The sequence below is a fragment of the Centroberyx gerrardi genome, chromosome 5 (genome assembly GCF_048128805.1).
Source record: "Centroberyx gerrardi isolate f3 chromosome 5, fCenGer3.hap1.cur.20231027, whole genome shotgun sequence".
NCBI lineage: Eukaryota > Metazoa > Chordata > Actinopteri > Beryciformes > Berycidae > Centroberyx > Centroberyx gerrardi.
The window spans coordinates 18,364,394-18,377,599 of record NC_136001.1 but is presented as its reverse complement, the minus strand read 5'-3'; the positions used below and the strand labels follow the sequence as shown (position 1 = coordinate 18,377,599).

The following is a 13,206-nucleotide window of genomic DNA, read 5'->3' as shown; positions in this document are numbered from 1 at the left end:
GAGCTGCAACACCTCCCCCACTCCTGTCACCTCTAAAAACATCTAAAAAATTAAAATTGGGGGGTGCAGATTCAATAACAACAGCCATTCTGCCATTTCTAACCAGGTTTCAGTTAAAAACATAAAATCAACTTTATAAGTATTAATTAGGTCATTGATCAAAAGAGACTTGTTAGCCAGAGACCTAACATTAAGCAAGCCAACCTTTATGGTTTTTTGGGCTAGTTTTAGATTATTGGTCACAGGCCCTGAGGCAGGATGTCTGCAATTGTCAAGTTGTTTCACTCTTATTAAATCTGATATGTTTGCAGCATGGAGAGGGTATGTCTTGCTTATTCTACTGCTAGTCAAAACAAGAATGGGGAAAGTTACAGGCACTGACGTAAAAACTCTTGGTGGTGGTTGTGATCCAGCAATACGTGTACTGGGTCCCAGCTTGATATGGGAAATTTCATGAATACCAGCTACATTGCAGTGGGGACCCCAAGGCCATCAGTTGTTTGCTTCTCCGGTGTTGATATCAGCAATGCTGGTGTGACACAGTGCGCTTGGCGCCTCCAGGATGGATGAAACTTGAGGGGGGCAGGGAGGGGGAGGACGTTTGGGAGTTGAAGAGGGGGGGCATGGGCGAGAGGGACGAGGGGGGAGAATTGAAGAGTGGGGCTTTGGGGGTGGTGGAGCCTGAGGGCTGGCTAGGACGGGGCAGGGAAGGGGTCAGGGGGTGAGTTTAAGTCCGGCATTCACCAGTTCTTCCATCTTATCTGAGAATCCTAACAGAGGGGAGGCAGGGGAGAGGGAGAGGGAGAGGGAGGGTGATCTGGAGGAACAGAGTGCTCCAAGCTGAGGCTGGGTCAGGGACTGGGGCTGTGGTGAAAGTGACTGGTCATCTATGGGTTGCTGTTGAAGCTGGGGTGTGTCAGAGTTGAGTGCCTCTGGAAGGGGGGCAGATGGGTGATGAAGGGAGTAGAGGAGATTGTCCGTTAGTAGTTTCACTCCGGAGCCGTTTAGATGGCGGCCATCTGCTCTGAAAAGGTCTCTACGCCCCCAGAAGAGGTTAAAGTTATCAATGAAGTTCAGTCCTTTTAAATTGCAGGTTTTGGACAGCCATGTATTTAATCCAGTAGCCTGCTAAACTTATTGATTCCTCTGTCAGCTGTTGGTAATGGCCCACTGATAAAGGATTGAATCTCAAGTTTTGCCACAATGATTTGATTAATTTCTGGGTGGTCAGAGAGTACTTGGGGGATTTTTTCACTGATGTCACAGACCGTTGCACTTGGAAAACAACATGTTTTGATACCGCTTATGTTTCTGATAGCGGCGTCTCCAACAATGAGAATGTCCGGCACAGGTGTCTGCTCCCCTGGGGGGCCAGGCTTCTTGTCCGTCCAAGCCTTTCACTTTAACCCTTTATCTATGCGCACCTTAGTCCGTCGCCATTCTTCCTTGTGCAAATGATCAATAGTGGTCGCCATTTCTGATTCATACAGATTCAATAGTGGTTCAAATCTATTTTCCAGCCGTAATGTCGGGGATGACTGCAGTCTCTTATTTGCATTAGTCTGCTGTCTATTTGTGTGTTTATTTTTGGGCTTATACCAGTGGGTAGCAGACTCAGTCTGTTCAGTTAGTTTCTTTGGTACTGGTTCAGGTTTACCAAGTTTTGGGAAGGTTATGGAATCATTCAATGCTGGTACTTCATTAGCACTCTGAGCCTGAGTTCTAGGCTGTTTTAACTCACCGACTGAAGACATTGGAAGTGTGTCATGAAGTTCTCTGTCATTTTCCAATGCAAAAATTCTGGTTTCTAGTAAAGCAATCTTCTGTAGCAGTTTATGGCAGTCTGAGCATTTTAGAGATTCCAGAGTGTGAGGAGGCATCGTGTAATCTCAAATGGTGAAAAAGTTTGAAAATAGGTGATCACGACCTCTGATCACTTTAATCCTGTAGAATTAGTAGTTAACAGGAACTCCCACTCATAGTTTTGTGCATTGCAGCCAGAAAAACAGATAAGCAGGCAGGAGCAAAGCAGAGAGTGTCTGTAGTGTTGGCGAGGCAGAAGCAAAAGCATGTTAGCATGTCAAAATATGTTCTCTGACGCAACTTTCTATCCTAATTTTCTTTTCTTAATTAGTTAAATAAATCATGTTTACAGCCTTAAGCCAGCCCAGTATAGCATCCTGCTAGCTTCCCCCTCCATATGGATGCTGGTCTCATTATCTTGGTGCTCACTGATTGGATTCAACTCAGTCAGTGTGAGACTCACCTGTACTGGCCAGGCTGTGGTAAAGTAAAACCTGTCTATCACAGTTATTTGGTTGGAAAGAAAAGAGAACCAGCTGTTGCATGTGGTATGTGTTAAAAAAGTTAAAGACGTGAGATAAAAAAAAAAAAGTGAATGTATTGTTGCGACATCCCCAGAATCTGTAAAGTAATGCTCATAACATGAGATAAATAACTCTGTATTCACTGCAAGAGAACGTTGTCAGAGTAGTGGGGCTGCTCCCACTTCTCTGATGCATTATTGGCATTCAGTGTAGGTTGCAGAGGAGTTGCCATCTATTTATTCTCACGATTGATTGACAGAGAGTCATGCTACAACTGATGGCTAAACTTTACTTTTAATTGTAATATGAAACTATACAAAGTTTATGTTTATCACTAAAGTAAAATCCACTTGTGGCAGGGAGAAAAAAATGTGAAAAGCCACTGGCAATTCCTATTATTTAAGAATTATTTACTTATATATAGTACATATTTAACATTACTACATAGATAGAAGGAATACATGAACTTGTATTTTTATCTCCATTAATTCTTCATTTAAGACAACTGTATACAGATGGATCTGTTTGTGCAACATAATGTAACAGATAATTGAAATGACCCAATCACCAAAGGAACCAAATAGATGTTGTAGCCTATCACATACTGCAGCTAATTGAAGTAGAACACTCATTAAGTGCCTAATCACTTGGCAAACTGAGCAAAGGCCTCCAAGATTAGGTCACATTTATCCGGTGTTAAGATCATTTATTGACCTGGCGTAAACTCCTACCTACCTCACAATTGTCCCGTAATCTAAGGGATCTTTAAGGGTGGCATCAGAAGGCTATAAAATGCCAAGCTGTGCCACTCAAGCTGTGAGGTGGATCTACAGCATCAGTGCCCACAGACAGTCTACAGTCTAGGCATTACCGATCCATCCACTGATCGAAGATGGAAGCTAACGGCACAGAGGGCAAGAACTTCTACATTCCCATGTCCAATAGGACTGGGCTTGTGAGAAGTCCTTTTGAACATGACCAGTATTATTTGGCTGATCCAATCATGTTCAAGCTACTTGCTTTCTACATGTTTTTCCTGATCTGCACTGGAACTCCCATCAATGCTCTAACATTGCTGGTCACAATTCAAAACAAGAAGCTCAGGCAACCTCTCAACTTTATCTTGGTCAACTTGGCTGTGGCTGGATTGATCATGTGCTGCTTTGGATTCACCATCACCATCACTTCGGCTGTCAATGGCTACTTTATTCTTGGAGCAACTGCCTGTGCTGTCGAGGGATTCATGGCCACACTAGGAGGTAAGACATCTCAAGTGCAAGGGCAAGTGAAGATGCCAAACACTAAGAATTGCCTCCAAATAACTTGAACTTCCCATTACTCCTAAATGGTTTTTTTTTTTATTGAAATAATTGTAAAAGCCCTGCGCTATACTTTTCTATCTGGGAAACTTGTTTGCAATAGGCTACTATCCATACTGCAGCCAAAAGGCCTTTAAATTATCAGTATGGCCTATTTGTTGTGATCTCTTTAAGATACAGGGAACTTCTTCTGCCTTTGTCCTTTAATATTGTATTTTACTGATAGTTGCCAATTTCAGTCTTCTGTACTAGAGATATTAAGTTTGAGTGTGAATATTCTTCCATTCCTCCCAATTAGAATAGGTACAGAATTAGTTAAGTAAGAAATAGACTATTTATTAGGTCATATAGGGTGCTATGTTATAAAATAAGCCAAATAGGCCAATTTATACCCAAATAACAAATGATCAAAATGCTAGTTGTAGTTTAGAGAGTGTGTATCGTTGAGCAGAGGATGGACATATATTAAACTGAAAGACAGTGATTGGCTGGAGGATGCAGTTTTGATGGAGAGACATTTAAGTTTTCAGTTTTAAGTAGTATTATGATCTTTCTTTTAAGGATCTGTTAGCCAAAGTGAAAAGCCATTGGTAAGATTTGTTCCCATAAATGTCTCAGGATAGGAATATTGTTTTAAGTCATTGTGAAGTAAGTAGGTGGTGTGACTGAAGTAAAAAACATGCTTTCACACTGCTATTGCCATGCATATAAGTTAAATAGTAAAAATGTGTTTTACTGTTTACCTAACAAATATATTGTGACTTGATATTGTGTTGGAGTTTGAGTTTGTCAAATAAAATCTTAGATCTACTGTATGTTGATATCTCCTTTCTCCTCTATTCCAGGTGAAGTCGCTCTGTGGTCACTGGTAGTGCTGGCTGTTGAGAGATACATTGTTGTCTGCAAACCCATGGGAAGCTTCAAGTTCACTACAGCACATGCTGGAGCTGGAGTTGCTTTCACCTGGATCATGGCTATGGCTTGTGCTGCCCCCCCTCTTTTTGGCTGGTCCAGGTAAATTACACACTTTACAATATATGGTCAAAGTATGTTATTGATATAAATATTTAAAACATGTCGATCAAGATTTGATATTTCAAATACTGACAGCTGACATCCTAATAATTGGCTTTAATTGATTCTCTCAATGTTTTAATCTCACACAGGTACCTCCCTGAAGGTATGCAGTGCTCCTGCGGACCTGACTACTACACCCTGGCTCCAGGCTTCAACAACGAATCCTATGTCATCTACATGTTTGTCGTCCACTTCCTCATTCCAGTCTTCCTCATTTTCTTCACTTATGGAAGCCTTGTGCTGACAGTGAAAGCTGTAAGTCATTTTGGATTTCTTCACAGCTCATTTAGGCATGTTCTTTGCACTGTGAACATCAGTATATCTATCAATGGACCAGAGACCTGAAGATGGTGACCACTGGGATTGATGTCATGTTGTCTCTCTTGTTCATCCCACATTGCAATGCCCACTGTTAAAACTATAGAGCTGTTTTTTGGATGCTTTGCAATCTGCTTTAATATTTTCCAAATATTGTAGGCAGCAGCTCAGCAGCAAGACTCAGCTTCTACCCAGAAGGCTGAGAAGGAAGTGACACGTATGTGCATCTTGATGGTCTTTGGCTTCCTGGTAGCTTGGGTCCCATATGCCAGTCTGGCTGCCTGGATCTTCTTCAACAAGGGAGCTGCCTTCACTGCCCTGAACATGGCCATCCCCGCCTTCTTTGCAAAGAGCTCAGCATTGTACAACGCTGTCATCTATGTGCTGATGAACAAACAGGTTGGTTCATTACATTAGCTAATCTTTATTTCATTTTCCTGTGTTAGTACAAACCTGAACCTCACATGCTTGGTATCTGAATATGTTTTATTCTCTTTTTTCAGTTCCGTAACTGCATGCTGAGCACTATTGGAATGGGTGGTATGGTGGAGGATGAGTCTTCTGTTTCTGCAAGCAAGACAGAAGTGTCCTCAGTTTCCTAAATATAGAGACATTTTCATATATCTGGACAATCTCCTTTCTGCTCTCCATTTGATTTGGAATAACCCTCCATGTGGACTGAATAAAGTTCATTTGCTTTGTGCAAATGGACATTTGAAACGTCTTCGACCAACAATGAATGGCATCCAGATCACACTCATGAACTGCATTCCCCTTACCCTTTAATTTAAGAAGGATATTGCATTTTTAATGTCAATGTGAAATTGAAATCAGTGCAATGAATGTAAGATGTATGTGCACTTGTATGCTGATACTCACTTTGACTCCCCTGCCATTGGAGACACAGCTGTCCCTGAAACGTCTGAGCTACAGTTGGCACCACTGAATCTGTACATGTTCTGAAAGGATTTTCACTGGTTGAGCATCTCAATATTCTCTAATGATGTTTTCTGTTCTTACATTGATGGTAACAAATGTTTATACTGTATGTTAACAGTAAGCAACCATTATACTTGCAGGAACATAAAACTATATATTTTTTTGTTGTTGTCACAGAACCAGCAATCATTTGTTGGACTTTGTCATCATGAACTGTAAAAATTTTATAAATAACAAAACAATCTAGACAGATAAATAAATGCATGCATGAAAATGTGTTGTCATATCCATTTTTTACTAGTAGTAGCCTCTCCATCATGCTATGAACAATTAAGGTCTATATTATACAATATACTGTACGTGTTTGGGTAACACTTTACATTAAGTGTTCAATAACTAATGTCAACTAATGCATTTAATAACATTAATGAAACATGAATAACAGCATTGACAAAGATTAGTTAATGTTAAATGCACATGAATAAGTGCATTAATTAATGTTGTTATACATGTTTGTTAATAATGTTAACTAATGTGTTCACTAACATGAATTAACCATGAGCAGTGACATTAACAAAGATGAGTTCATATTAAATGCACAATAAACAACTTCATTAAGTAATGTTGTTAGAAATGGTTGTTAATGACAATGTATTGTCTAAATTGAAACCCTAACTCCTCATGTATTATTTAAACATATCCTGACATTAACTTAAGTGATTACGTCACAACAAGCATTGCCTAACATGAATAGTGTGTTATGGGTATTCTCTTTCCTTCTCTCTATCTGATTGCACATGATTGTCTGCATGCACTGATTCAAATTCCTTTACTTTGAAATGGACATTGGCAAACTTTTTGTCCAGCAATGAATGGACTTTGGTAACCTGGCTTACACCACTGAACCATATGATATGGCATATTTTTCGTGGTAAGAAAGATCTTAAGATGCATTTGCTGTGGGATTCAGCAGAGTCAGTGTAATGTAAAATGCATGTGAGTGTGCACGGTGACACTTTGTGTGTCGGTAACATGCTGCTCTCCAGTGGCCATCTGTTAACCCCAGACTGATTCATTTGTGTACTATTGCCTCACGTCCTCTACTAAAGTCACGTGTATACCTGTATCTTAAAAGTGATTACAATTAGTAAAGATTGCAGGCTTCAAACAAATGTATTTGTTTTTATCACTGTGTTGTGCACATTACATATTTGTAATAATGTTTTTCATAAAAAGCTAATGACAAAATGTATGTTTTTTATTTAGGCCTACAGATTATTTTACTGAAGAATAGATAAGTATACATTAAACAAATGTTTGATATATTAAATAACATTCGGGATTGTAGCTACTTTTAATAATGTAAAATTTGATGGAGAGTGAGTATTGTGTTTATTTGCTCAACACCAGTGATGTTTCTTGTAAAAAGAAAAAAGATACATTATGCATCTGCCAGCTATACTGAAAAGAAGAAATGCAAAAGGAAGTGAGCAACCCAGAGAGTTACGTAGCTAAATGAAGCAGTACACTCATTACCCACCTAAAGAGCTTAACTTGAGGACTGAAACCTAATTTTCTCAAATCTCTTAATTAGCAGCAGTTCATGTGCGGGTAGCGCAATTAGAGAACGTTAGATCCAATAAACTACAGGAGGTCAAAGTGTAGCAACTTCCTATGGTACGCAACCTGTCAAAGTTGATTTCACTGTGCATATTAATCAGGCAAACACTGTTTCCTTAATGTTAAACAAAACTGAGCACAGCTAAAGATTTTTGAGAAAAGGGGTTTCAACCCCTGCTTGTTCCTGTAAGAGAACCCTTAAAGGTTCCATACAGTATTGTAACTGCTTACATTTTGCCTTGTGCTTCCACCAAAATAAAATGGCAAAAAACAAAACAAAACAAAACAACAAAAAAATCATCTCAAAATGGGTTCAGATACGTTAATTACTTTGAAGGGCACCTGAATTGGATATGTTTAAAGGGTTGATAGAAACTGTTAACTAATTTTTCCCCTCTAGTAAGTAATTAGCAATAATATCTTCAATGTAGCTTTCCAATGGGACTGTTTGAATATGTTCCAGTTTCTACATTATCATCGATTTTCAACTTAATGTCAATAGATTAATGAATCTAATGATGCATTTACAATACTCCTACCACATTGGCAAATGTTTTAATGGACTATATTCACTGATTACTTAAAATTTAACTCATCATTAATATGTGCTTGAGCAAAATAATTTCCATAGTAGTTTGTAGTATAATACTGCATTTTATAGAATTTTTTTTTACAGCATGTCCTTTTAACAGTATAAAGATCAAGATCTGAAATGTGGAACCAATATAAGAACTGAAGTAAATGACTCTGGGGCCAGTGCGGCTCTGTCCTGTGCTAAGGTCAATTATTTACCTGACTTGAGCAAATCCTCTTGTAATCTAATTTTGCCAATTTGAGGTTGGCCTCAGGAAGGTATAAAAATCACACTCAAGGCAACGTAAGCTGTGGGTTCGACACAGTGTAGGCGATCCATCCATCCAAGATGGAAGCTAACGGCACAGAGGGCAAGAACTTCTACATTCCCATGTCCAATAGGACTGGGCTTGTAAGAAGTCCTTTTGAATATCAACAGTATTATTTGGCAGATCCAATCATGTTCAAGCTACTTGCTTTCTACATGTTTTTCCTGATCTGCACTGGAACTCCCATCAATGCTCTGACATTGCTGGTCACATTTCAAAACAAGAAGCTCCGGCAACCTCTCAACTTTATCCTGGTCAACCTGGCTGTGGCTGGATTGATCATGTGCTGCTTTGGATTCACCATCACCATCACTTCTGCTGTCAATGGCTACTTTATTCTTGGAGCAACTGCATGTGCTGTCGAGGGATTCATGGCTACTCTTGGTGGTAAGAAATCTAAAAGCTCTCTCTTTTACAGTTGGCTTCACTCACCATCTTACTTAAGAGTAAGGTAGTTGCTTTAAGAGAACAATCTCTCCATCTAGAGATTCCTCTATTATCATGTTAAACTCTCTAGAACTCTGTAATTCCCAAGAATTTATATCAGTTACAATTACTATAACCATGCTTTTACAAGTATTAACTTCCATGCATAATGTTGTGAGGAAACCTATTATCAAGGTGCATCTGCTGCCAATCTGTCTATTTTAAATACCCATGCTATTAATCAATAACTTTTTTTCACTTTCTCCTCTAGGTGAAGTCGCTCTGTGGTCACTGGTAGTGCTGGCTGTTGAGAGATACATTGTTGTCTGCAAACCCATGGGAAGCTTCAAGTTCACTGGAACTCATGCAGGAGCTGGAGTTGCTTTCACCTGGATCATGGCTATGGCTTGTGCTGCCCCCCCTCTTTTTGGCTGGTCCAGGTAAATTACACACTTTACAATATATGGTCAAAGTATGTTATTGATATAAATATTTAAAACATGTCGATCAAGATTTGATATTTCAAATACTGACAGCTGACATCCTAATAATTGGCTTTAATTGATTCTCTCAATGTTTTAATCTCACACAGGTACCTCCCTGAAGGTATGCAGTGCTCCTGCGGACCTGACTACTACACCCTGGCTCCAGGCTTCAACAACGAATCCTATGTCATCTACATGTTTGTCGTCCACTTCCTCATTCCAGTCTTCCTCATTTTCTTCACTTATGGAAGCCTTGTGCTGACAGTGAAAGCTGTAAGTCATTTTGGATTTCTTCACAGCTCATTTAGGCATGTTCTTTGCACTGTGAACATCAGTATATCTATCAATGGACCAGAGACCTAAAGATGGTGACCACTGGGATTGATGTCATGTTGTCTCTCTTGTTCATCCCACATTGCAATGCCCACTGTTAAAACTATAGAGCTGTTTTTTGGATGCTTTGCAATCTGCTTTAATATTTTCCAAATATTGTAGGCAGCAGCTCAGCAGCAAGACTCAGCTTCTACCCAGAAGGCTGAGAAGGAAGTGACACGTATGTGCATCTTGATGGTCTTTGGCTTCCTGGTAGCTTGGGTCCCATATGCCAGTCTGGCTGCCTGGATCTTCTTCAACAAGGGAGCTGCCTTCACTGCCCTGAACATGGCCATCCCCGCCTTCTTTGCAAAGAGCTCAGCATTGTACAACGCTGTCATCTATGTGCTGATGAACAAACAGGTTGGTTCATTACATTAGCTAATCTTTATTTCATTTTCCTGTGTTAGTACAAACCTGAACCTCACATGCTTGATATCTGAATATGTTTTATTCTCTTTTTTCAGTTCCGTAACTGCATGCTGAGCACTATTGGAATGGGTGGTATGGTGGAGGATGAGTCTTCTGTTTCTGGAAGCAAGACAGAAGTGTCCTCTGTGTCTCAGTCATGAAGACATCCTCAAATCTGCGGACATTTTCCTTACCAATTTCTTCCTGATTTTGAATGGTCCAATAGAGAAAGTGCTTTGGCTAAACAGATTTGTGGAAAATTTGTTACCAGAGATGAATGGACTTTTGGCATTACACTCAAGAATTGTATTATATCTGTTAAAATGTATAAACTCATGTAATGAGATGTCCAAAAGCATTTGCTGTGGATGTTATGCATCTTGTACAGTGTGTGAGTGAGTGAGTGAGTGAGTGAGTGAGTGAATGAGTGAGTGAGACACAAGAGACAACGATGACACTTAAAACAGTCAGCTTTCAAGACATAATAGGCCAGCTGAAATGTCACAGCACTTCTGCAGAACGAGTCTGTTTGTAGATGTGAATGGTTGGTTGTGATGAATGGGTAAGCATCAGGAGTGGGGTATTTTCACAGAATTGTGCGGGGAGCAGTTATTTTGATGGTCTATCTCTGCCATCATTTGTATGTATTTTATAAATAAGAAAAATGATAGGACTAGATTAATAAATGCATGCATGAAAAGACATGTAATGGTGTGTTCATTTAACCCCTAGTTATACATGTTACTTTGATTACCTACTTGTGTTCCTACAACATAAATTAGACATTAGACATCAAAAACATAAATAGAGGAAGGATGCCTCTGCTATATACTGTATTTTCATGAACAAAAATATGTTTTATTATGGCATACAATCAGTTTTAGAAAAACATTTAAATATGATTTTTAAGACCTACCATCAAGCAAGACCTACCAATTTTTTATGAATATGTAATTTCTAAGCAACTGGCAAGAGTAATTTGACATTCAACGTCCATCAGTTGATTCTATAATCTTTATTGTTCATTTAGGTTTTCTCTGGCAACATGTACAGTACCAATCTTTTTCTATATGTATTCTATGTGAGGCAATCTAATAATATGAAACACTGACACATTCAGGGTCACCTACTCGATAAAATCTCATGATATCACGTGACAGAGAGTCACACTACAGTGTGAGAGCAAATGCTCGAAAGCCGCCAAACCATGGTGTGCATTACTGTAATGATCCACTTATGACCAGACGTGGGTATGTCATCACCACACAATCCCTGCTTGGGGTGAATCCTCTAAAGTAGACAGTCTACTTAAGAGGAGGGGGGATTCCAGGAACTGCTGCTTAACAACAAGAAGTCACGTTAGAATAAATTGTATTATTGGATTGTTAGGAGAAATAACTGCTGAAGTGACTCGTGACTAGCTTTGTTGTAAACTCTGCAGCAGGAGCAGGATGATTACAGGTGTGTTTTATAACTCAGACCCTTGTTTGCTTGTTGTCATTAAAACAGTGTTGTCAGAGTAATCTAGAGACAAGTTTAACCCACAACTGAATTCTTGTAGAGATAGACTTGAATGCAAAAAGGTAACTGAAGAGCACATGAATACTGTAACCCAGTGGTTCTCAACGTGGGGTCCGGGGACCACCAGGGGTCCTTGAAGGGGTTCCAGGGGGTCCCCAGCGAATTGTTAAACTTTACCATTATTTCATTTACAAGAAGTTAACACAATTAGAGAATGTAGAAGAATAACTGTTTTGATCATAGTTTCACTGTTATCTCTCTACCTACAATACAGATAGTCATGGAATTCTGGACAAAATCATATCTAACAATAAAAATATTCTCAGATTTGGGTCCAAGAGACAACATCTCATCAAATGGGGGTCCGTGGCTCTAATGTGAACTAAAACTAGGGGCCCTTGAAATGAAAAAGTTTGAGAATCACTGCTGTAAGCTATGTGAGTCCACACAGCACATTAATAATTTTTCACTAGATAAAAAAATACTACTTAAACACTTATTTGCACACTGAAATGGAGATACATTTACAAAAAGTGGCGTAGTTCTTTAACCATGGAACTGATGTGGCTGAAAATATCCTCATCTAAAGCCGACAGTCTGTAATTAACCTCACAGTCAGTCAAACAGTGTACAGTAAGGGATACTGTATGATGTGATGTGGTATGATAAGAGAATGAATCCAAAACACTAAAACATGCAGTGCTATCAAAATATTTGTTGAGCCCATTGTAATGATAACACTTTATTTGAACCCTGGTTTATAACATGCAAGAAAACTGACATTCCTTCTGTGAACTTTCATTAGGTCTTCAGGGGATCACTACCATCTGTCTATTGTAAGCATATTTTATTATAGAGCAGTGGGATGCAATTTAATGAGTGACAAAATAATAAAATAAAATAAAAATCCATCTGGCAGTTCACATTTTCAACTGAAAAAGAAACCTTGGGGTTAGCCATGAAAATCTTCCTGAATCTTCAGAATTGCTCTCATTGTGAAACACAGTTGAAAATAAAGAACATGATTACACTTATTTTACAGATCAATAAATAAAAGGAAGGAAGTTCATTTGGTTGGGTGGTCAGTTGGTCAGTGGTCAGTCAGTCTGCTTATGTAACTACAGCAGGTTAATGGACAAAATATATTTTTTTTCTATATAGGTCATGATTAACACTCTTTCTTTTTGTTATGTTTTATCTTTTTTTGCATGGCTGAGGCAGGAACCATGTAGACAAATGAATGAAAGCTGAGTTTCTCATGGGACACTACCACCCCCTTTAGGCCAAAATCAGTACGTCAAAATAGAGCTGAAGGGTTTGTTAGATTAAGACAGGTGGATGGTGCCCCCTGCAGGTATTTACGGAGTACAGTATTGTGTTCCATTTCGCTGCTGTATCTCTAAAATATCCGCTTTTCAGGAACTAAGATAGACAGTCTTGTTTTCAGTTTGACGGCCATGCATTTTTCAGTTTATCCAGATGGTTTTCA

General features: G+C 39.1%; 2 protein-coding genes across 2 annotated transcripts; both read left to right on the top strand.

Annotated features, from left to right (window-relative positions):
• The first annotated feature begins 3,219 nt into the window (after positions 1-3,219).
• Positions 3,220-6,221, top strand: LOC139916581 (green-sensitive opsin-like). The gene is made up of 5 exons (XM_071905497.2): positions 3,220-3,586; positions 4,492-4,660; positions 4,813-4,978; positions 5,201-5,440; positions 5,545-6,221. Exons 1-5 carry the CDS (start codon positions 3,220-3,222, stop codon positions 5,641-5,643), a joined length of 1,041 nt encoding a protein of 346 aa, XP_071761598.1. The 3' UTR covers positions 5,644-6,221.
• Positions 6,222-8,522: 2,301 nt separating this feature from the next.
• On the top strand, positions 8,523-10,357 carry LOC139916580 (green-sensitive opsin-like). The gene is made up of 5 exons (XM_071905496.1): positions 8,523-8,889; positions 9,200-9,368; positions 9,521-9,686; positions 9,909-10,148; positions 10,253-10,357. Exons 1-5 carry the CDS (start codon positions 8,523-8,525, stop codon positions 10,355-10,357), a joined length of 1,047 nt encoding a protein of 348 aa, XP_071761597.1.
• The last annotated feature ends 2,849 nt before the right edge of the window (positions 10,358-13,206 follow it).

Excerpts from the sequence above, each read along its gene's own strand:
- LOC139916581 (XM_071905497.2), top strand. The coding sequence starts at position 3,220 with ATGGAAGCTAACGGCACAGAGGGCAAGAACTTCTACATTCCCATGTCC. Across the intron at positions 3,587-4,491 it reads ATTCATGGCCACACTAGGAG|GTGAAGTCGCTCTGTGGTCA; the intron begins GTAAGACATCTC and ends CCTCTATTCCAG. Across the intron at positions 5,441-5,544 it reads ATGTGCTGATGAACAAACAG|TTCCGTAACTGCATGCTGAG; the intron begins GTTGGTTCATTA and ends CTCTTTTTTCAG.
- LOC139916580 (XM_071905496.1), top strand. The coding sequence starts at position 8,523 with ATGGAAGCTAACGGCACAGAGGGCAAGAACTTCTACATTCCCATGTCC. Across the intron at positions 8,890-9,199 it reads ATTCATGGCTACTCTTGGTG|GTGAAGTCGCTCTGTGGTCA; the intron begins GTAAGAAATCTA and ends TTTCTCCTCTAG. Across the intron at positions 10,149-10,252 it reads ATGTGCTGATGAACAAACAG|TTCCGTAACTGCATGCTGAG; the intron begins GTTGGTTCATTA and ends CTCTTTTTTCAG.